At 45.8% G+C, this 23,558-nt stretch overlaps 1 protein-coding gene across 1 annotated transcript in view; it reads right to left on the bottom strand.

Annotated features, from left to right (window-relative positions):
- Positions 1 to 12,339, bottom strand: part of DLD (dihydrolipoamide dehydrogenase) — a 41,747-nt gene extending 29,408 nt beyond the window's left edge. The window contains exons 1-5 of the mRNA XM_053252958.1: positions 11,918 to 12,339; positions 9,235 to 9,310; positions 6,933 to 7,012; positions 5,159 to 5,227; positions 2,808 to 2,877 (exon numbers count right to left, since the gene is read on the bottom strand). Coding sequence (XP_053108933.1) covers positions 2,808 to 2,877; positions 5,159 to 5,227; positions 6,933 to 7,012; positions 9,235 to 9,310; positions 11,918 to 11,956 — 334 coding nt within the window. The 5' untranslated portion in view covers positions 11,957 to 12,339. The remainder of the gene's footprint in view (positions 1 to 2,807; positions 2,878 to 5,158; positions 5,228 to 6,932; positions 7,013 to 9,234; positions 9,311 to 11,917) is intronic.
- Between the last annotated feature and the right edge of the window lie 11,219 nt (positions 12,340 to 23,558).

The raw sequence follows: 23,558 nt of genomic DNA, 5'->3' as shown, positions 1-23,558 counted from the left end.
GGAACTCCTATCATCTCCCCATTGTCATGGTCGGATCACCATTTGGTTAAGGTAGAATTTACAGCCTCGGCCCACCTCTACAGGGGTGAAGAACTTATTAGGTTGATCCACCCAAGGAGGTTATTGGATTCAATAGGATTCCAAGAAGCCTTGGAAGGGTTTAGGGTTGGCTCTGCTAGTGATTCTGTCGATGCTCTGGTACATACATGGAATAATAAACTCACTAGAGCAGTAGACACAATTGCTCCTAAGCGTCCTCTCCGACTTGCTTTAAAGACAGCCCTGTAGTATTCGGATGAACTACTATGGGAGCTAAAGTGGTGATGTAGAGGACTAGAGCGCAAGTAGAGGAAGACTCGGCGCGAGTCTGATCAGGTACAACACAGAGCACATTTGAAGATCTATGCTCTGGCAGTGTGGGTGGCAAAGAAGCAGTTCTTCTCTGTCCGCATTGCTTCCGCAAATGCATGTCCAGCTGAGTTGTTGAGTGGAAGAGCCCCTGGTGGCGCAGTGTTAAAACTGCCGCCCTGTAACCAGAAGGTTACAAGTTCGATCCTGACCAGGGGCTCAAGGTTGACTCAGCCTTCCATCCTTCCGAGGTTGGTAAAATGAGTACCCAGAATGTTGGGGGGCAATATGCTAAATCACTGTAAACCGCTTAGAGAGCTTCCAGCTATAGAGCGGTATATAAATGTAAGTTATATTGCTATTGCTATTGCTATTGCTATTGTCTAGGGTTGTGAGGGGGCTAGTGTGTGTACCCACTCTCCCTTGAATTTAAACTTGGAACCACTGGTTACTCATTATGAGATTTTTAACTATTTTTTTCCAAATAAAAATTCTCGCCTTTGGGCCGAGCTGGATTCCACGGTTACTGCAGAGTCTGCTGTGGAGGTGTTCAGCAACTCCTCTTATGGGATTAGATGGGATCATTTTCAGTTTGTGACTCCTGATGAAGTGGACAAACTGCTTCAGACTGTGCGTCCTACTACCTGTTCTCTTGACACTTGCCCAACTTGGCTTATTTCAATTATATTATCAGAGAGGGTCTGGTAAATATTATAAATGCTTCTCTGAGGGAGGGCAGGATGCCTCGTCTTAAGTAGGCTATTATTAGACCACTTTTGAAGAAAGCTACACTGGATCCCTCAGAGTTAGCTAATTACAGACCTGTTTCTAACCTCGCATGGTTGGGCAAGGTGATTGAGCGGGTGGTGGCCTCTCAGCTCCAGGCAGTTTTGGATGATGCAGATTATCTAAACCCATTTCAAACTGGCTTTTGTGTGGGCTATGGGGTTGAGACTGCCTTGGTTGGCCTGATGGATGATCTCCATAAGTAAATAAATAAAATAAATAAAATCTCCAATTGGCTATCAACAGAGGGAATATGACTCTGCTGATCCTTTTGGAACTCTGTGCGGCTTTCAATACCATCGACCATGGTATCCTTCTGGATTGCCTGAGGGAAGTGGGACTGGGTGGCACTGTTTTACAGTGGTTCTGCTCCTACCTCTCTGGCAGATTCCAGATGGTGATGCCTGGAGACTGTTGCTCTGCAAAGCAAGAACTGAAGTATGGAGTTCTACAAGGCTCCATACTGTCTCCAATGTTCTTTAATATCTACACGAAACTGCTGGGTGAGATCATAAGGAGGTTTGGTGCTGGGTGTTATCAATATGCTGATGACCCTGCCGATTTACTTCTCCATGTCGACCTCTTCAGGAAATGGCATATCTTCCCTAAATGCCTGCTTGGAAGCGGTAATGGGCTGGATGAGGGATAATAAACTGAGGTTGAATCCAAGTAAGATGGAAGTACTGACTGGGGGGGGGGGGTCAGGACCCGAGAGGTGGTTTACAGCTTCCTGTTCTGGATAGGTTTACACTCCCCTGAAAGATCAGGTATGTACCTTGGGAGTGCTCCTGGACCCGAAGCTCTCCCTGGTTTCTCAGGCTAAGGTGGTTGCCAGGAGCGCTTTTTATCAGCTTCGACTGATATGTCAGCTACATTCATTTCTAGAGGTGAATGACCTTAAAACAGTGGTACATATGCTGGTAACCTCCATACTTGAATACTGTAATGTGCTCTATGTGGGGATGCCTTTGTACATAGTCCAGAAATTACAATTGGTACAGAATGCGGGAGCCAGATTGGTCTTTGAGATAACACGGAGGGACCATATAACACCGGTTTTGAAATAACTACACTGGTTGCCGATATTTTTCCAGGTGAAATACAAAGTGCTGGTTATTACCTATAAAGCCCCTAACAGTTTGGATTCAGGCTATTTAAGAGAGCGCCTCCTTTGTCATGAACCCTCCCACCTTTTATGATCGTCTGGAGAGGTCCGGTTATGGTTGCTGCCAGCTTGTCTGATGGCGACTCAGGACCGGGCTTTCTCTGTGGCTACCCCAGGGCTTTTGAAAATGCTCCCTGCTGAAATAAGAGCATCTGCTTCTCTGTTTGTTTTCAGGAAGACTCTCAAGACTTTCTTGTTCTCGCAAGTTTTTAATTAGAATTTTAATAATTTTAATAATTTGTTTTATATTGTTTTTATTGTGTTCTAGCTTGTAATTTTCAATAATAAAATTTGTACACCATCTAGAGATTTACATATCAGGCAGTATAAAAATAAAATAAAATAAATAAATTTACAGTTTTGCACTGGCTTATAATCGCAAAGCAAAATAACCCGAGACACACAACTCATCACCACCATATTTCTGGCTTGCTTGCTTATTTTATGTATTTTATGCTTAGCAGTACCTGGGATATCTGGAATATTAGTAGATGTACTAGATACTCACTTTCAATTCCCCTACTAGCAAAGTCTTTTCCATGGGCCAAATGATATAGATGCGAGTTGTTCAGCAAGGCCTGCCATATTTTTAAAAAGATGATTAAACTAAACATGTAATCTATACAGAAGATGTATTAAAAGATGCATAAGTTTGACATCACCACCAATCAGTGTTCCTTCTAAGGCGTGCGCGCGTGCATGCGCTCACACGTTTTTTGATGTCCGCTCAATTAATTTTAGATCCCGCTCAGGTTTAATCAGGAAGGTCCCACTCTGAATGCACGTGCGTGCAACACTGCCTTGATACAGCCTCCCAGGACAAAACTCATTTCACACACAGATGAAAAAAAATTAGAGAGAACACTGTCACCAGTTATTCTAAAATGAGAATGAAGTAATTTGGCACTGGTTATCAATATAGCTTCAGGGCTGCTTCACAAAGTGCACAAAGATGTGGGGTAGAAAATTTTCTTGAAAAGCTTCTCCTTCCCCCCACCCCCATGGAAAATGTCCCATTTCTAAAATTTCATTGGCCAGCATCCAGACAAGCACTGTGCACATTCAGCAGTGCAAATTCCAGTTCCGCTATGGTGGTCCTTTTTTATTTATTTATTGCCTTTTATAGCACAAAAATTCATATCTCTATGTGATTTACATGGTCAAAACATCACTCAACAAAACAGAACAATTAAAACAATAAAACGTAAGATAGTAGGTAAAACCCTATTTTCTGTTCCTTTTGGTATGCCTAAAATTATGTTCTCCTTTCCTGAAATACACCTTATTGTAGTTCAATAGTTTTTTGGTGTTTTGCTCTGGGTTTTTGCCACCAATATAGCTTTGCAATATACTCTGAACATACACCAATATAGCTTTGCAATATACTCAATATACTTTGTGGCAATATACTCTGAACAATAGGGAAGTGCACAAACCAAGGGTTTGTGCACTGGTTCAGCACTGAATTGGTTTGGATGAGGTCCGAACTGGTTCAGCACTAGAGGAAAGGGAGTGGTGAGCAGGATCCTTCAAAAAGAGGAGAGCAGGTCCTTACCTGCTCTCTGCCGCCACATGCAGCTTCCTGCTGCGGTGGCAACAGCCCCAAGACCCGTGCACAGCACTGGCATGCACATGGCATGCACATGGCATCCATGCTGACCACCCTGGCAATGGAGAACAGGTAAGGACCTGCTTTCCTCTTTTTTTAAAGATCCCGCTTACTGCTCCTCTCCCCACGGTGCCAAACCAGTACATGAACCTCAGTTTGTGCACATCCATAATGAACAACATCCAGACGAAGTAAGCCATTGACTTCAACTAGAGCTAAGAGTAACTGCAATTCAAATTAATAGGACTAGCGTTAGCCATGATTAACCTGTCACGTGGATTTCAATGGTGCTTAGATATGACTGAATAGGCTGCATGTTGCTTTATGATTTGCTAGGAGATAATCTGGATCTGGATTTTCAACTTACCACTTGAATTAAAGAAGGCATGTATAGCCCTACATCAGCCCATACTAGACTGCTTATGGACCCCCTGAAATGCAGGCACAAGTATAAAAGATCAGGGTGTTAGAGTTAGGTCCTATAATGAAATCTTGCTCAAGTTTTAATCATGAGTGTTAAAAAAATAGCTTGGAGTAGTTTTTAGTGTGCCAACTGCATGGGTAGTTTGTAGGCCTGTGCAATTTGGAACTGCAGGAATTCTGATGACAGAATTCCTGTCCCACCCCTACCAGGAGGCATTAGAATGAAGCAAGTGCCCCATGTAGCCCACTGGTGGTGGTAAGGGCCCTTTAACTGACAGCCCAGCATTGATGCAGAGGGTAGAACATTTTGCACAGGACTACAATCCCCAGAAGTCTGTGCATCCTCCAAGCAGCTGGGTGGGCTTCCGAGGGAGAAGTTTGCCACTCCCTGCTTGCCCGCCCCAAACTCCCGGGCTTCGGTATGCTGTCCAGCCATCCCCGCACCAAGGATGGCCAGTTAAAGAGCCACCAGCAGTGGGCTACCTGGGACATTTGCCCTACACTCTGATGCTTCCTGATGGTGGGGGCCAGGAATTCCAAAGTTTCCCACGGTTTGCAATTGTACATGTCTAGTCATTTGTAAACAATGGAAGGTGACATGCTCTACCAGGACCTGAAATCAATACCCATTAAAGTCACAATGCCTAATTTAAAAATGCAGGTATTAAATGACTTCTCAGAAACTCTCATGTTGATTTGATCAAGTTTTTTACCACCATGAATCAGATAAGGACCACCTGTATGCAAGAACTAATATTTATACATAATTATCTCTCAAATGGAGATAACAGTAAAAGAAAATTTAAAAAAAAACACCCTATACTCACTTTGGAAGGTATGCATCCAACATTCAAACATGTTCCACCTAGTGTTTCATTTTTCTCCACACAGGCTATCTAGGATTTAAAAGGAAAAGGCATTTTTAGAATCTCAGGGAGTTTTGTTTACAGTCTTACCTACACAGATCAAATGGGCCAAGATATGTTGTTCTCTTTTTCTTAGAGAAAATGTATTGCTGGGTTTTTAGAACACACATCTAACACACATAGCAGCATTTTTAAAATTGCAAATATTTCATTCTCAAGGTTGCAGTTGCCAGTATTAAACACCACTAAAAATACTTTCACAAATTATGCTAAGAATGTTTGGTTTTTTTAAACAATGAATACAGTTAATATGGGAAACAGTGACAATTTAATGAAAGTGATCTGACAGACATACAGTATGTCATTGATCTGAACAAGCCCAGTTTTGAAGACAAAAGTAATTTGGCCAGAACTGCCATCTAACAAGACAACATGGTCCTCCTCAAGAACATGGTGGAGACTAGGGCTGTGCATAGAACTAATTCCGGTGGTTTGGTTCAAATTATAACCAGACTGCTGGCCCATGAGTTGGTTCACGTCGACCCAGCCCTCAGTTCAGTTAGAGGGTGAACTGGGCTAAACTGGTTCGATAGTATTCTTGTAAAGAGGAATCTGTGAGGATTACAAACAAAGTGGGGGAACTCTGCCTTTAAAATACTTCTTCCGATGGAGGCTGGGGTGGGTGGGTGAAAAGGCACCTTACCACCACCACCGGCAACAGCTCCTCTAAAGTCTGGACCGGGTCTGGAGCTCCAGCATGGCCTGGTCCCGGCCTCGGCACACATGTGGAAGCCATTTGCATGACGATGAAAATTTGCGTCATCACACAAACAGCCTCCGTGCATGTGTGTAGGTCACGCAAATGGCACCAGACCTGGTCAACTGGAGTGCCAGACCCAATCTGAACTTTAGAAGTACTGCCGCCACTGCCAAAGTGCCCTCTCGCCACCCCCCTCCAGCCACCATTAGAAGAAATACTTTAAAGGCAGGGTTCCCCACCCTTTGCCTGTAAAGTGGAATCCTCACCAGCTTCCCCTTTACAAGCATATCCCTTGAACCGCAGAACCAGTTCTGAACCAGTTCCATTAGAACCAGGGTCTGTTCGGTTCGAACAGACTGGCACCTCTTTTGCGGCGGGGGGGGGCAGTTTAGTTTGAACCAGTTGAACCAGCCTGGTTCTATTCAAACCAGGTTCAAATAGAACCAGTTCTGCACATACTTAGTAGAGACAGTATTTGCTAAATATCTGTAAGCATCTGCTTCACCGATGCAGTTATTGTTTCCTATGTAATACAAGTCACACCACTAAATGATGGAATCAGAAAGACAGATGTTGATAAGAAACCTATCCTCAAAGCGTTTCTTACAAAATGAGTCCACTATAAGCTACCCTATTACTACTGGGAATATGTATATGTATTATTTTTCAATGAGTTTCAAAGGCATTTACACAGAAAATACATAATAAATAAAATATTGAATATCAGACATATTTAGCCTTATAATTGCAAAATTTGCATGTATGTGTGCAACACCTTTTAAGCAAGTAACCCTTCCCTTCCCACTGCCCCGCAAGTCTATGTAATAGTTTCTTTACACTACAGAGAGTGAAGTCATTTAACTGCAGTCATTTAATGCAACCTATAAATGGTCCTTTGTTTGCTAATATAATCACATGAATTCTTTGTAAGATTTGGATTAATATTACATTATCTATCTTACCATGTTTCCTTACCTTAAAACCAAGTTGAGCAGCTTTGATAGCAGCAACATATCCCCCAGGACCAGATCCAATCACAGTAACATCAGCATCAACTAACAGAAAATACAAATGTAATTTTTTAAAGGAAAAAGATGGAGGGAATGAGATATTAGAAAAAATCTAGAAGAAGGGATCAGGCCTTCTTCACAGTTGCTCCTAGGTTGTGGAATGCACTCCCCTCGGAAATCTGAGGTGTGTCAATATTATTTGCATTCAAGAGAGTCCTTAAGACCCAATATTTTTAGTTTGGCTTTCCCAGATTTTTAAATTGTTTTAGCAGATTTTAAAAGTTTGATTGTTTAATTGCTGTTTTAATTGATTGATTATTTTTATTTATTGTAAACTGCCTAGAGCTACATAGATGGGGTGGTATAAAATATGTTAAATAAAATAAATAAAATTAAAGTTACATTTTTATAACAAGGATTTCAAAACTATATTTAAAGATTGGCATGAAAATAGAACATGCGTTATTTTTAAAAATTAGAGAAAGAATGATGTTTATTGTTTACTGCTTTCAGATTAAATTTTTTAAAAAAAGATTTCTGAACAGAAAACGAAGGATTAAATTCATTCATTTTCACCACAATCCAGACAAGTAGTTCCATGCACTGAAGCAGGGTCTGCTGGAACAAGTATATGACAAGCACAACATATATGTCAGTTTGAACAGTCTGGACATTAAACGTATGTCACTTTGAACAGGCAAATTGGTATATACATTATCATTGTCATCTGTTTGTTCTTCACAACTGAACTATTATATATTTACTAGTATCTTTCAGCCCGTTAAATTTATGGGCGCTAGTAGCCTTCTCCACCCTCCCCCGCCGCCTCCTCCCGCCCAGGCCCACCGCCTCCTCCGGCCGGGGCCGGCACCATCCGGGGCCGCTGCCGCCTCGCCCGGCTTCCCCTGCCGCCTCCTCGCTTTGCCCAGCCGTCCGGTGTCGGCGGCTTGTCCTCGGTGTGGCTGCCCGGTGGCAGCCGCTTCTCCTCGGCCTGCTGCTGCTCCTCCTCCCGCCCGGGCCCACCGCCTCCTCCAGCCAGGGCCGGCGCCATCCGGGGCCGCTGCCGCCTCGCCCGGCTTCCCCCGCCGCCTCCTCACTTTGCCCGGCCGTCTGGCGTCGGCCGCTTGTCCCTGGTGCGGCCGCCCAGCGGCGGCTGCTTCTCCTCAGCCTGCCGTCGCTCCTCCCCCTACCCGGCGGCGGCCGCTTCTCCTCAGCCTGCCGCCGCTCCTCCCCCCGCCCAGCGTCGGCCGCTTCTCCTCGGCCCGCCGCTTCTCCGCCACCCAGCCAACATGGCGGCCGGCGCCTGCGTCCGTGTCTTCCTCGCCGTGTTCTGCGCACGCGCACCACGCATGCGCAGAACACCCGAAAAAGACACGGATGCAGACACCAAGCATCTTGTTATATAGGATATTTACAAACACAACTGAACTATTGTAAACGTATGTGTTGCTACAACGGAATGTTTACAAGCACATTACATTCTTATTGAATCATTTTAAATTTGTTTCTGCATTTGGCGTATTTTTCATTCCATTATAAAATGTTATTTATAGTGTTCTCTTTTTCATACACCTGGGTGGTTGTTCTGTGACTACTGACCCCTGTACCTAGCTCTTTTAGGAGTGCGGAATATTATTTTTTTCAATTTCCTTATTACAGTTAAATATAATTACAGCAGCATTACTTACTCTGGACAATCCCAACAAGATTTCCTAAATATTTCAAAGTGGCAGTCTCAGGATTTTAGTATATATCATAGAGCAAAAACTTTGGGCAACAATACTGTGTGCTCAGGTATGGCTACTCAAACATAAAATATAGCATATCAGTTGAGAAGGTAATCAAGTGTAAAAAAATAGTTCCATCTTTTGTGAAAATACACAAAAGCAGTTACTAGGAATGGATCAGATTCCCTCTACCAATATATTTAGGGAACATGTTGCTATTTTAACAGGGGCATACATTTCTCAATTATGTTTTCCTTTAAAACACAAGGAAGAGGAGAGCCTGATCCCCTCCTAGCTACTACTGTCATGTACTTCCAATTCTGTATGCACCATTCTTCCCCTTCAGAAAAATAGCTTGAAAAGCTACCTTCAGATACTGGCCTGGGTAGTGATACAATCCTATAGCATGCAATAGCTGTTGTCGTTTTTTTAAAATCATCCTCAGAAACACAATACATGGCATCTGTATGACAAAAGACACTGTAATGTACAATCTAACTTTTGAGTTTTGCAAGTAATTTAAGACTAAATAATATTTACCTTGGTCAGCATAGGTTCTTAAAGACACTGCAGAAATACTTTGTAAACCATGGTGGATCCGGCTAAAATGGCTTCTCTGATGGATGAAAGAAAGAAAGAAAGAAAGAAAGAAAGAAAGAAAGAAAGAAAGAAAGAAAGGAAGGAAGGAAGGTAGGTTAAGGTTACCCACAAGGAAAGAATGTATACATATTAAAGAGAGTGAACATGACAAAAGAGGGCCAAATTGTCATTCCAAGATACATCAATTTTAATACAGATTAAAATTTATTATTTTGTTATATTAAACAGAAATACTCTCTCCCCCTCCCCATCACCAAGCAGAGCAAAGGCATCATGATTAAAAGGCTTTAAAGCTGAAAAAAGTGAATTATGTTCTTAATTCTCCCCTTCACAGCACTATGGAGTTTTGCCTCCTTGCGGCTGGGAAAGCGAGAGTTAAGAGCAAAATTCCTTTCCCCCCCTTTCCTTTTAACTTTTCATCTCCTGTAGCTCTCTTTCTTTCTCAAAGTCTGTCTTTTTAACACAATCTGAAAAAACTAAGTGGAGTTATGTACTCTTATTCTATAGTTTGCAAAACCTTTGCCTCATATATGTGATTTCTGCATACTGAACAATATATTTGTTTATTATACACCACTACCTGGTGGAGCTAGAATGTTGGGAGAAATGCTGATGTTGAAATGTTGGCCTTATGTAACCGCCACCATCGCTTTCTTCTCCCCCTCCCCTCGCTTGCGAACTCTCGCGAGAGCTGCCACACATGGGATTAGCCACAGGTACATCTTAGAGAATTATATATAGAAATTTTCTATTGCTGATAGGAAGTGGCAAAGTCTATGTGTGGATAAGCCCATAAACCAACACTTTCTCATTTCCATTTGATACTTTGGAATCATACTCAAGGTCACATTCAGTTCTGTGCATACATCAAGATGTTTAAACAATCAGAACAAATAATAAGACTAGGTTCGAATCCCCACTGCTACTATACTGGGCAGCAGTGATATAGGAAGATGCTGAAAGGCATCATCTCAAACTGCGCGGGAGGAGGCAATGGTAAACCCCTCCTGTATTCTACCAAAGAAAACCACAGGGCTCTGTGGGCGCCAGGAGTTGAGATCGACCTGACAGCACACTTTACCTTCAGAATACAGCCAGGGGAAAGGGATGGAGTGCTCAAGGATGAGGCAGTGAAATATAATTAACATAAAGAATTTAATAAAGGAAGTCTCTGGTACAGCAAGGCAAAGCAGACTGCGCTCCTGTTCTCCTACTTCTAATCTATATGCCCTGCCCCCAGTCAAGGACTGGACTAACTGTAATTAAAACATTAGCAGAGCTGGCCTGGATCAGGGAATATATTAGGGACACCACAGCTAGCAACTTCTGAACAGCTCACGACAAAGTGGAACATGCAAAACGTTCCCACAGAATGACCAGATATATTATAAAAATATTACTCCAGAGCAGAAAATGTTGTTTGTTGTAAAATACAGCAGGGGGTGAAAGGCACAAGCCCCTTAATTTTTGAAATTTCAATCTGGAAATGCCAAAGGAATAAGCCCTCTTTGCCAGGCTCAGAGATGGATGGCATGAAAAGACACACTTAATTCTGCAGTGTATCTAAGCAGGATTGTCAAGTCAAGTCTTTGAAAATATAAATAAACTTCATATATAAATAAGAGCTGCTCTTCAGCAGTGTTCCCTGTAACAGGGATTCCAACATTTGTTGACTACAATTCCCATAATTCTCAGCCAAAGGCCTTTACAACTGGGGATACTGGGAGTTGTAGTCAACAATATTTGAGAATCCCTGTTACGGGGGAAACTGCTCTTCAGCTGTGGAAAACAGATATTTTGGTATAGAAGCTATTTTATGGGAAACAAGATTTCTGGTCTTTTGCTTGCTTTTACATACACAGATATTTGTAGGGGAAATCCTCCAGGGTTAAACGGACTACTTGTACACACTTCAGGTTTTGCCTTAAGTCCTTGTGCTTTGCTTCAGTTTGCTGCAACCACTCACAGATGTCAGCTCCATTTATAAACCCCTCAATGTATGGGCGGTCAGTGTGTGGCATGTCTGCCATAAGCAATACAGGCGACAGCTTGGGTATGCTCCCACCTGCCCCTCGCCCCACACTGTACTGCTCCCTCGCCAGACTGAGACGAGAGTGCCCCAACAAACGGGGAGCGAGCCATTAGCAGTAGGACAGCGCACTAAGCAACAAGTGCACTAATGCTTCAGGCTTGACTCGTGGCAGCACACATGCCCTGCTGGACTTGCCAGCTTTCCTTTCCCTGGCCTGGTTCCCTGTGTGTGGCAGACAGGCAGGCACCCCCTGGGCTCAGATTTTGCAGCATGGCCTTAGCTTCCCCGGTCCAACTGCTGTCTGTCACGCAGCTCAGGGACGCAACAACATGCAGCCACCGTAGTGGACGGGGACGCCGCCTCACAGCAACGTGTGCCAGGGAGAGGCCGTTCCCAGGCAGAGACCTGTTCGGACCCAAGGTCGCGCGACGGCCTTGCAGCGCGAAGGCTCAGCCCACCTGCTGCGGCGGAGCCGCCTCCCCCCAAGATGGGTGTGTCTGCCGCGCCAGGCCCCGAAGCAGGCCTGCCGCGGGGCCCGGCGCACCTCTCCGTCTTCCCGCCCAGTCCTCCCGAGGCTAGCCCTGCCTCTACCTGGGCGAGAGCGCAGGAGACCCGGCTCCAGCTCTGCATATTGCTGACGTGGTCGACGCTGCTGCTCCCGTCGCTCCAGAGCACCTTCAAGGATCACCGAACCTCCGCGGCGGCAGCACCACCAAGGAGTCCTTGGACTGGCGCGCAGGCGCATGAGCGCGTAGAGGGAGAGCCGGGAAGTTGGAGGGAGGCGAAGTGGAAATCGGCCCCTACGGAGTTAGAGCAGGCTTGGCTCAGCAGCCTCCTGGTGCAGCAGATACGAGGCGTCCCCCTGGCGGAGGCGGTCTCCTGGTGCAGGCGCTGTCTGCAGTCCTTCTTCATAGGAGGAAAGAAGTTTCTCTTGTTTAATATTACTGCTTTTCATTTACTTTTCATTTAATATTACTGCTTTTCATTTACTGCTCTCAAAGCAGTTTACATAGCAAAAGGAATAAGAAGATGGTTCCGGCCCCAAAGCGGCTCTCGCCCTCCTTCCGCTCCCCTTGCAACAGTGTTGACTTGCCCAACAAGTTACTGACATCATACTCCCATCTCGCTCCCTCGGTCTCGTGGGGGGCGGGGGAGGAGCAGGCAGGGACGATTTCAGGCCCTTGGTAACGGATGAGGGGGTGGAGAAAGCATGCTCTTAGTTTGGGCCAGTGCTGCCCCACAACGCCGCAGTATTCATGCAGCTCCACTTTCAAGTACGAAACTGTGTATTTCCCGAGCCCGGGGTGGGGGGGGGCGTTGTGCGTTGCAAGTGTAATACATGCATGATCGTATCGGGAAACACGGTAGGGATCAAGTCCCAGCCACATGTGTTGGGTTGCAAAAAGAATAAGACACTAGCGCTTCCATTGTGGAGGTCACATCTAGGAAACTACTACTACGCATATTTATATACTGCTCTTCAACAAAATTCTCAAAGTGGTTTACATAGAAAAATAAATAATACATAAATAAGATGGTCCCCTGTCCCCAAAGGGCTTACAATCTAAAAAGAAACATAAGGTAGACACCAGCAACAGCCGCTGGAGGGATGCTGTGCTGGGGTTGGATAGGATCAGTTGCACTCCCACTGCTAAATAAGAGAATCACCACTTTAAAAGATGTCTCTGCTCAGTTAGAGATGTGCCATGCACTGTTGACAGACCTATCCTATGCACAGGCTCTTGCAGAAATTCTATGAAGAACACAGTGGCAACCTCCATTATTTATTTCTTTTAAGGCATCTTGCACTCTTCTGTGAGTCCCAGCTCCCTTGAGAAGTCGATAATGATGGGGAAATTTGAAGGAAAGAGAAGAAGAGGATGAGCAGCAGCAAGGTGGATGGACTCGGTTACGACAGCAATGAATGCAGCACTGAGAGACCTAAAAGGCCAAGTTGGACAGATGAATGTGGAGATAAACTATCTATGTGGTTGCAAAAGTCTCCACCAACTTGATGGCACTTAATCAATCAATCAAGCCCCATAACTAACTAGTCATGTGGATGATATGAGAAAGCCACTTCAGGCACGTAAAGGGAAACGGATCCTCCCCACACCCCAACAAAATAAGCAAATAAAAACTAACTCTGAGCTTTTATCATTGCTCACGCCACTATACCGCACAACTACTACTTCTGCTTTGATGTATGAGATTGCCTGTGGGTTGCTACTCATCATCCCTTCCTTTTCCACCGCTAACACATCAGAAACACGTGCTGTGAGAAGGAGTCGTGTGAAGGCTAGCCTCAATTCTTGCTTAAGAGTATAATACACTTCGCCTTGAGCAGTGCTTTGGATTCTTAGGAGTGCAACTGAATATGATGAATATGTGATAACCACAGTTTTGGCCCTGGCTATTAAAATGGCAGGGAAGAATGGATTGGAGTACTTTTCACAGCATTGGAAGTGAGAAGACACCTATGGAAGTGTGGAAGGCTATATTGTGGTGCTGAAATAAATTAAAAGATGAACAGCCAGAAATACGTTCTTTATATTAAGAAAGGTTCTTCCCATGCTTGCAACAAGTGAGGAAACCTTTTCAGACATCTTTGTATATCCCACAAGTATGCCTTACAGAACCATGGTTCCCTATGCCTGTGTAGGAGAACACATATTTTCCCTGTTGAAAGTCCCAGGGTCAATCCCCAGCATCTCCAGGTGGAGCTCCAGGTAAAGTGTGCCATCAAGCCAGTGTCGACTTCTGGCAACCATACCAGGTAGAACCCCATATAAAACCCTGGAGAGCTGCTGCCAATCAGTGTAGACAGTAGGGACCTAGGTCAACCAATGTTCAGATGCATATAAGGCATATATGCTCATTAACAATAAATTACTAAAGGACCAAATTGTGCAACATGTTTCCTGAGGATAGCAGCTGAAAGCTTGGTAGGGGTGTGCAAACAGGTTCGAATTCAAACTGGCTTGACATCAAACATGCCCAGTTCGAGGGTTCGACATCAAGCCGGCTTTGAACCAAACCTGCCCCTTAGGGTTGTGCACGGAAGGTCAAGTCCAGACTGGACTCGAACTAGACCGGGCCAGTTCGGTCTGACATCCCCTCAAACCCCCTGGTTTGGTTCGGTCCAGAGGGGTTCGCGGACTTTTTTAAAAAAATGATTTTTTGTTACTTACCCCTTTTGGGGTAGTTTTTGGAGGTGGCGGGGGAGTCTGTGGAGGTTCCCCATCCCCCCGCTGGCCTCTCTTACAGCCCAAACCAGCCAATTCGGCCAGCTCTTCAGCCCATACAGGCCTTCCTCCTCCATGACCCAGGCCATGCAGAGTCCAACTGGCAGCCTCCAAAATGGCCACCGTGCCGAAGGGGGAAGGCCCAAATGGGCTGAAGAGCTGGTCAAATGGGCTGGTTTGAGGGGAGGGAGAACCTCCACGGACACCCCCACCCCCACCACCTCCAACAACTACCCCGAAAGGGGTAAGTAACAAAAAACAAAAATCTGCGAACCCCCCGAACAGTTGGGTATTCGGTCAGGGGTCGGACCGAATGGGATGGTTCAGTTCAACCCCGAACTGTCAAACCAATCAGGTTTGACATAGAATACATTTGACGTCAAACTCGTTTGCACATCCCTACTGCCGCTGTTCAGCTCAATCTCGAGCCGAACACCACTGGCCGGTTCAGGGGTTCTACCTTTAATAAATAAATAAATAAAACTGTAACTTACAGCCTCCGGGGGCAGGTAGGATCATTGGGTGGGATGACCCAAAAGGAAAAGCTGCTCATTACTCCATTCAACTTCTCTTGAAGACAATTTCTGTAATACTTTTGAGCAGAGGCGTATCTAGGGAAAATAGCGCCTAGGGCAAGCACTGAAATTGCGCCCCCTGTCCAAACATCTGACACTCATCTTTCACATAACTTTACCATAATATCAGCTCAAAAATACAAGTCAAGCTCGTTATTCTTTTAATATTTCAAAAACTATTTAGCAGTGGACGTAGCCAGACCAAAAAATGCTGGGAAACTACAAATTTCAGTATGTTGCGGCTCATGAAATACCCAAATACTATGTGGAGGTGTGCTTGGAAAACTAAACAGAAGTCCCTGTCTAATTCTCTACTATGCATTGTAGAATCACTATTACATAAGTTTTAAAAATAAATGGAGAATTTGACTTTTCCCAGTTACTCTGAAAATAATTAAAGGATATGCAGAGTAAACTGTGTCACCACTTGGAATATATTCTAGTATTTCAGAAAGACAGTTAAAATGACAGAAAGAGAGCAAGAAACTCCCAGTGGGCCTTATACTAAGGATTTTACACTGATTCAAAGACAAACTTACCATTCCCCCTCCCCCCGCTGGCCTCTTAATTCACCGCCACAGCCCGTCCGGGGCTGATTTTCAGGCCTGTTCGGGCCTGCAAAGATCGGCTTGGTGGCCATTTTGGAAGCTGCAATGCATGCTCAAATGGCCTCTGTGAGGCCTGGCAAGGCCTAGGGCCTCATAGTCATGTGCACGGACCGGTTCGGAGGCCATTCTAAAGGCCTCCAGACCGGTCTGGACACGGGGTGGTTTTGGTTTGGGAATATGGGGTGGGGTGTTCCAATAAAGATGGGGGGGCTTTACTTACCCTTCCCAACAACCGCGCCATATTTTATTGAGCAATCGGGTGGCAGGATATCTCCCTGCCGCCCGCTTCATTCCCCGCTCGGCGGCTCGGCTCCTCCTTTCGTATTAAGAATCGGGCGGCAGGATAGCTCCCTGCTGCCCTCTTCAAAGCCCCGCTCGGCTGGCGGCCGCCCCCAAGAAGACCCCTGCCGCCCCCAAGAAGACCCCTGCTGCCCCCAAGAAGACCCCTGCCGCCCCCTTCTTGCGAAATCCCTCCCATTGCAAGAGGGCAACAGGAGAACTCCCTGCCGTCCCCTTCCCCTTTGCCGGTCTGGCTGCACATGGCTTCTTAGAAGCCATGTGCAGCCAGACCGGCAAAGGGGACGGCAGGGAGTTCTCCTGCCGCCCGTTTTCTAAAAGGAGCAGTTCCTTTTAGAAAACGGGCGGCAGGAGAACTCCCTGCCCTCCCCTTTGCCGGTCTGGCTGCAAATGGCTTCTAAGAAGCCCTTTGCGCGCACGCGCGCAAAAGGCTTCTTAGAAGCCATTTGCAGCCAGACCGGCAAAGGGGAAAGGGACGGCAGGGAGTTCTCCTCCCGCCCTCTTGCAATGGGAGGGATTTTGCAAGAAGGGGGCGGCAGGGGTCTTCTTGGGGGCAGACGACAGCCGAGTGGGGTTTTGAAGCGGGCAGCAGGGAGTTCTCCTGCCGCCCGATTGCTCAAGGAAATACGGCGTGGTTGTTGGGAGGGGTAAGTAAAGCCCCCCCTATCCTTATTGGAACCCCCCACCCCAGTACCGGACCGCAGCTCCGCGGTTCCGTGCACACCCCTAGGGCCTCACAGGGACCATTTGAGCACATGCAGTGGCCATTTAATTTTTTTTTTAATGGCCTCAGAAAACAAAATGGCCACTGCACATGCTCAAATGGCCTCTGCGAGGCCTGGCATGGCCTAGGGCCTCTTACAAGCCATTTGAGCATGCATGGTGGCCATTTTGTTTTTGGCGGCCATTTTTTTAATTTTAAGAAATGGCGCCCCCCCCTTCAAGTGGTGCCCGGGGCACGTGCCCTGCCTGCCCCACCCTAGATACGCCCCCTGCTTTTGAGGCTGCCCACTTCCTCTAGCAGGAAGAAGTGCCAAAGGGTCTATTTCCTTGGGGGAAAGCGCTAGGGACATTGTGTTGTTTTTATGCTGTCCTTAAAGCAGCAACAATTCCCACAAAGGAAAACAGCATGCACTAGGGGCTGGTAGCAAAGCTCAGACTTCTGTCTCCTTTGATGGCCACATTCCATCTCTCCAGCTGCTTCTCTGTCTCTAGAAACATAGAAGCAAAACCCTGGTCTCAGGTCCAGCTTTAACTACTTAGTGTGATGAAGAGCTAGTAGCCATCAAAGTGCTTGAAGACACATTGGACCGGGTCTCACGATCAGTGAGACTCGGTTTTTCCTGGTGAGCGGGAAGAGCAGGCTAAGCCCGCTCTCCCCACTCACGAGCGGGCAGGGAGCCCTGGGCGGCCGAATTGGCCGCCCACACGATGGCCAGCTCCGAGCTGGAGCCAGAGCCAGTGGGGGCTGGGGAGCTCGGGAGCCGCACAGCCCCTGGAAGCCCCAGTATGCTCGCTCCGCAAACCCGGGCTAAAGGGCGGGCTACAGGAGCGCCGCTCCAGAACCACCAGGCTCGGCCCGGTGTTTCTGACAATCACAAAAATCGGGCTAGGATTTTCCTTGCCCAGTTTTTGTGATCGTAAGAATAGCCCCATTCTCTAGCCTTCAGTGTTCACTGAAGAAACAAGAGTGGAGAAAAGACAACCTCCTTACATAAAAAGTTTAAAGTCTGGGATGTCTGGATTGGGATAGGAGGGGTTTTCTGTGGCTCCAATCCAAACCTCTCTCCAGGCTCTCAGGCTTCATCCTTCAGTATATGACTATTGCTAATTGTGAGACATTGCAATTATGGAGAAAATAATGCAGCATGTCAGTCTAACAGAGAAAACGAATCAGATTTCACAAAACATGGACAATTTATAAACATTTGGAAAACATATGGAGGATGTTCTCTTGCATACCCTAACCCAGACTAAGGAAGACCAGACTGGATTAGATAGCGCATGAGAACTGCTGGGGCAGCACAGCCTAGCCCTGTTTGCAAACCCAGCTCTTGGCCAGGCTTAAGGGCTCCAGGCTCATTCATGTCACACTGCATTGTGGGATCCCTGGAGGTCAGAATGCGTTGTCCCAGCCCCCAGAGCTGTGTGCTGTGCCATGCAGCGTTGCTCGTCTGGGAGCGTGGTCCATGCTCCCAGAAACAAGCCATCACTCATCTGGGGGGGAGAGAAGCTTAACCAGCCTCCCCCCCAAACCTGCCCCCCACCCCACCCTCCCATGTGAACGACCTCATGGACAGATATGGCTTTGACATTTCAGTATGTCAATGTTGTATGTGTAAATCATGACCTGAAAATGCCTGCTTATAAATGTTCTCTATATAGAAAGGATGACTATTGCTTTGTCTAATTTGCTGAAATGGCATCCCAACCCATTTGTTGGCCCAGGAGAATAAAGGTGATAAGAATTGCCTTGCTGGATCAGACCAAGATTTCTTATTTGATTTCTAACAGCAACCAGCCAGATCCTTCTGGAAGCTCACAAGCAGGACACGAAAGGGATAGCCATCTGATTGAAGCCTCAACAGGAATTCATATTAATATTCATGTTCACTTCCATCCATGGAGACTCCAATCAGCTGTTATGATTAACAGCCCTTTATAGATCTATGTTCCATGAATGTAATCCTTTTTCACCCCAGAAGGACCCAAGCTAGTGGTTATCACCACATCTTGTGATGAATTCCATTATTCCAAAACCACTCTGAGCCATTTTTGGAAGGGCAGTATAGAAATCTTAATAATAATAATAATAATAATAATAATAATAATAATAGAAAAAAGAATAGAAATATAGATAATATAAATATAAATAATAGAAAATATAAATATTATATATATATATATATATATATATATATATATATATATATATATATATAAATCACCAAATACAAAGATCTACAAATTGAAATTGAAAGGCTGTGGCAGAAAAAGACCCAAATAATCCCAGTGGTCATTGGCGCCCTGGGTGCAGTTCCAAAAGACCTTGAAGAGCACCTCAACACCATAGGGGCCACAGAAATCACCATCAGCCAATTACAAAAAGCAGCTTTACTGGGAACAGCCTATATTCTGCGACGATATCTATAACAACAGCAACAACATTGACCAGGGGCGTAACTACTATTAGGCAAGGGGAGGCAGTCGTCTTGGGGCCCCACTGCCTCGAGGGGCCCCCCAGAGGCACATCACATGACTCCCCGCCCACCCGTGTTGCACCCCCTATGAATCATGTTGCGTCTCTTGGAGATCGGCAGGAGCAGAGAGTAAAAGAAACTCGATTCAATGTGAACTAAGTATTCACCATATTAATAGTGGGGATGTGAGTGTGAGTGCACGATATATTGTGAAGTGTGTTTGTGTGTGTATATCACCGGGGGGCCCATTTTAAAATCTTGTCTCTGGGCCCACTCCAACCTTGCTACGCCCCTGACATTGACAATAAAATTCTGGCATCCCAGGTCCTTGGGAAGGACTCGATGTCTGGATAAAACAAACCAGTCAATAACACCTGTCTGACTGTGTAAAATAATAATAATAATAATGTTAATTATGTTAAATGTGAAAAGAAATATGTTATTTTGTTTGTCATTGCCTCAGATCAGTAAATGGTCCTCAAGATGCCCCAGTCTGTGTGCCTATTTCTAGAGAGAAACTCAAGAGGAAGTTCAAGTAGGGGGTTACAAACTCCAATGTGCAAGAATGATCATCATCCGAAGGAGCATTGCTTCATTGTGCACTGTTCATACTGCTGTAATCAAGACTAGGGATGTGCACAGAACCATGGAGGGGAGGCTTGGTGGTGGCGGGGGTCTCTCTTTAAGAGTGGGGAAGGGTGCACTTACCCCTCCAGTCGCTTTTCCCCTGCTGGCGTCTGTATTTTGCAAAGCCGATCGGTACCGTGGCATACCTTGGGGCGGCAGGGAGTTACGCTGCCTCCCTGATTGACTTTGCAAAATACGGATAGTGGAGAGAGGGGAAAGTGCACCCTCCCCCACTCTTAAAGAGAGAGCCCTGCCGCCTTCGAACCAGTGGAACCACTGCTTCTTTGAACCTGTTCGTAGGCCCATAAAGGGCCTCCAAACTGGTTCTGTGGACATCCCTAATCAAGACAGACTTTATAATGCAGGGTTTTATAATATAAAACCCCTTTTTGCATTTTCAGTTTCAGGGAACTTCACAGTTTTAACATTTTGGGAATGTCACTGTTTTACAAATTCATGTTGGTTTCAAAATGGTACACCTTTGTTATAATCGGTAGCATTTAGTTTCTGAATGTATTGCTTCATATTTGTCTTCATGTTTGTTTATTACATTTATAGACCACCCCATCCAAAGGCTCTGTGCGGTGCACAAGTAAAAAAAAACCCCATAAAAACAAACACCCTTTAAAATACACTGCTTAAAACAATATTAAAACAATTCAAAACCATTTAAAACCAATTAAAATACTTTTTTAAAAAATTAAAAACTTTGGGAGGCCAGGCCAAACAAGCAAGTCTTTAGGGCTCTCTTAAAAGCCAACAGCGAGCCTAAACTCTGACGGGAGTGCATTCCATAGGCCAGGAGCAGCTACAGAGAAGGCCCGGTTCTGAGTTGCCACCAGACATACTGGTGGTAACTGGAGACTGACCTTATGATATTGTCATAAGCACTGTATTGTACCCATCTCTGTTTCTTCAACTTAACAAGGGGTTTTCCACCCATTGTGAGAGCAGCTTAAATTAGCTGGTAATGACCCAGCTACACAGAGACCCATTGCACATGCATGGCAGCCTCCAAAATAGCCACCGCAACTACACAGAGGCCCAGAACGGGCTGAAAACCACCTGAACCGGGCCATAATGGCACTGGGGGAGGCCAATGTGGGGAGGGGGGACCTCCACAGACCCCTCCACAGCAACAACCCCAGGGGAGGTAAGTTTCAGCTTAATTTTTTTTTTAAGGTAGAACCCTCGAACCGAACAGGGGGTTGTTTGGGGATATTCAGGTGTGTACAAAACCAAAAATGCCCAATTCGGTTTGAGTCCAGTTCAGACCCGAACTGAACTCGGCATACCGGTTTTGTGCACACCCCTAAAGCTCCGTACAGTGCTGGCCAGAACTAGCTAATGCTGATCCATCCAGGCAGCAAGACAAAAATCAGTTCAGCTCCACGATTATTCCACGATCTCAGACTGCACCTAGGCCAGCTTTGTCACTGGCTAGCTGTAAGGGGGCAGCACATTCGGTTTACCTTTCCAAACAGAAAGGCACAGAATGGTAGAAGTACATAGGACCCACTCACAGGGAATCTAGGTAAATTCAAACAGCAGGGAGTTCTCAGTGGGAGGGAGGGGGAACTGGATCATGAATATGTTTCCTAGGTAATTTATGATGTTGAATCACTGTTGTCAAATCATAAACATCCTCTCCATACAATTCAACACCACCCATTGTAAATGGAGGGCTTTTCAACACTTTGTGTTCCAAAACCAGATTTTAAGAGTCAACCTTTGTACTGCTTTGCTTTGCAGTTTCCCTAAATCCAGCAAAACTGAAGTGGCTGGCCTGGTACAATTCCACTCTCATCAAACTGCATAGCTTCATTCACATCACCACTGATACATACAAATTTGCATAAAGAGTTGAGCTGATCTTTGCCAAGTTTGCAGCTGTGCAGCGGCTTTAGCCAGCTAAGATTTACCCTGTCCAAACCACTTTTGGCAGCTTTCAGCTGGTGCACTAAATTTAGGCTGAAGTCCAAGCAATACATGCCACCAAATGCATGGTGTCAGAATTGCATGGCATCACAATGACTAATTTTCCAGGCAATCCTATACTCCAGATATAGTATACTGCTTATACCAGTCAAACATCAGTGTAACATGGTCAGGATCCTATACCCAGCACACATCCAGTTTTAAATTTTTAATGTTGGTTTTAAATGATTTTAATATTAATGATTTTAATGTTTAAATGATTTGAATTGTTTAATTGATTTAGTTTTGATTTGAATTGTTAATTGATTTTTAATTGTTTTTATTTTGATGTAAAATGCCCTGAGCAATATTTGGAAGGGCGGCATGTAAATCAAATAAATAAATAAATAATAAAATGAACAAAAAATGGAAAGTAGCTGCTTCTGGTGGAATGATCATAGGTGAAAAGGCAGCGGAGGGATGCAGCACATAATACTTCCCTTACCTTCTATTGCCATGCTTCAAATTGCCCCTTCCCTAGCAACTTTGCCTTCCAGGAGCTTTGCCCAAAATATAGGGTTATGTGGAAGCATATGCAGGGGTGGAGCCACCATTGGGTAAACGGGTTCAAAGAACCCGGGCCGCCACCCCTCAGCGGCCATGCCTTGCGGCCCCAACACACAGACACACAGACACACAGACACACACACACACACACAACATCAGATCCGGGGGTGGGGGGGTTGCTGGTTTCATTCCCAAGCTGAGCCGCACAGCCCCATTCAGGAGTTAAATGGCCAGCACTGCATTCGTGGTGCGGGCAGGAGTGGCTCTTCCCTGCCTTTAAGGTGAACACAGTGCCTGCCCCAATCTAGCTCCCAAACGGGGCCGCACAGCCCCATTCGGGAGTTGGACGGCCAACGCTGTGTTCACAGCGTGGACGAAGCGGCTCTCCCCTGCCTTTTAAGGCAGGGAAGAGCTGCTCCTGGCCACACTGCAAATGTAGCTCCAGCCTGGCTCTAACTTCCGAAGGTGGTCACGCGGCCCCATTCGGGAGCGAGACCACACCCCTTGCGCCTGACGTCTGATGCGGGAGCATGGCTAGCCCTCGCGTCTGATGTCAGACACTGGGGGCGGAGTGAGCGGGGCCGCCACCGCGGCTGGGCACGGGCTGCTCACGGTCTGTCTCCACCACTGAGCATATGTATGGCGAAGACGTGTCAGAGAAGCAGCACTGGGGACTGATTATCCATCTTATCAGAACTTAAGGATGCCAACGAACCAAGAGCTCTGGGCCAAATTAGACATGGCTTTAACATAAGCTCACAGGAAGCTGTCTTATACCAAGCCAGACCAATGCCCTACTCTGGATCAGGACTGTGGCATGGGAAGAGGGATGATGAACCATTTCCCCTCCCTGCAGTCCCAATCCAGATCAGCTACTATTTGTATAATATTTGCCTCAGGAGGAAAGCACCCATTAACATGTATTCAATGGTCAAAATACCTGCTGGGTTAAGACCAGAGTTAAGGCTATCTCAATCTGGTTCAAGCTCCACAAAGCCAGGAAATTGGAAGCTAACACTGATGCCCTAACAGATGTGCCATGTGAGCAGTAATGATGCTGGGCTTTGTCACAAATTGTGCTCACTTCCAACTTGCCCTCCATGCACCCACACTTTTCCTTGGTCTTTGAGGCCCAGATCAAGATGGGGAGGATATAGTGTCTGGCACCAGCAAAGACGCTCCACATTTCCCTGGTC

This window comes from Hemicordylus capensis, chromosome 5 (assembly GCF_027244095.1).
Source record: "Hemicordylus capensis ecotype Gifberg chromosome 5, rHemCap1.1.pri, whole genome shotgun sequence".
In the NCBI taxonomy this organism is placed as follows: domain Eukaryota; kingdom Metazoa; phylum Chordata; class Lepidosauria; order Squamata; family Cordylidae; genus Hemicordylus; species Hemicordylus capensis.
The sequence above is the reverse complement of the archived record's forward strand: the minus strand, read 5'-3'. Positions and strand labels throughout refer to the sequence as shown.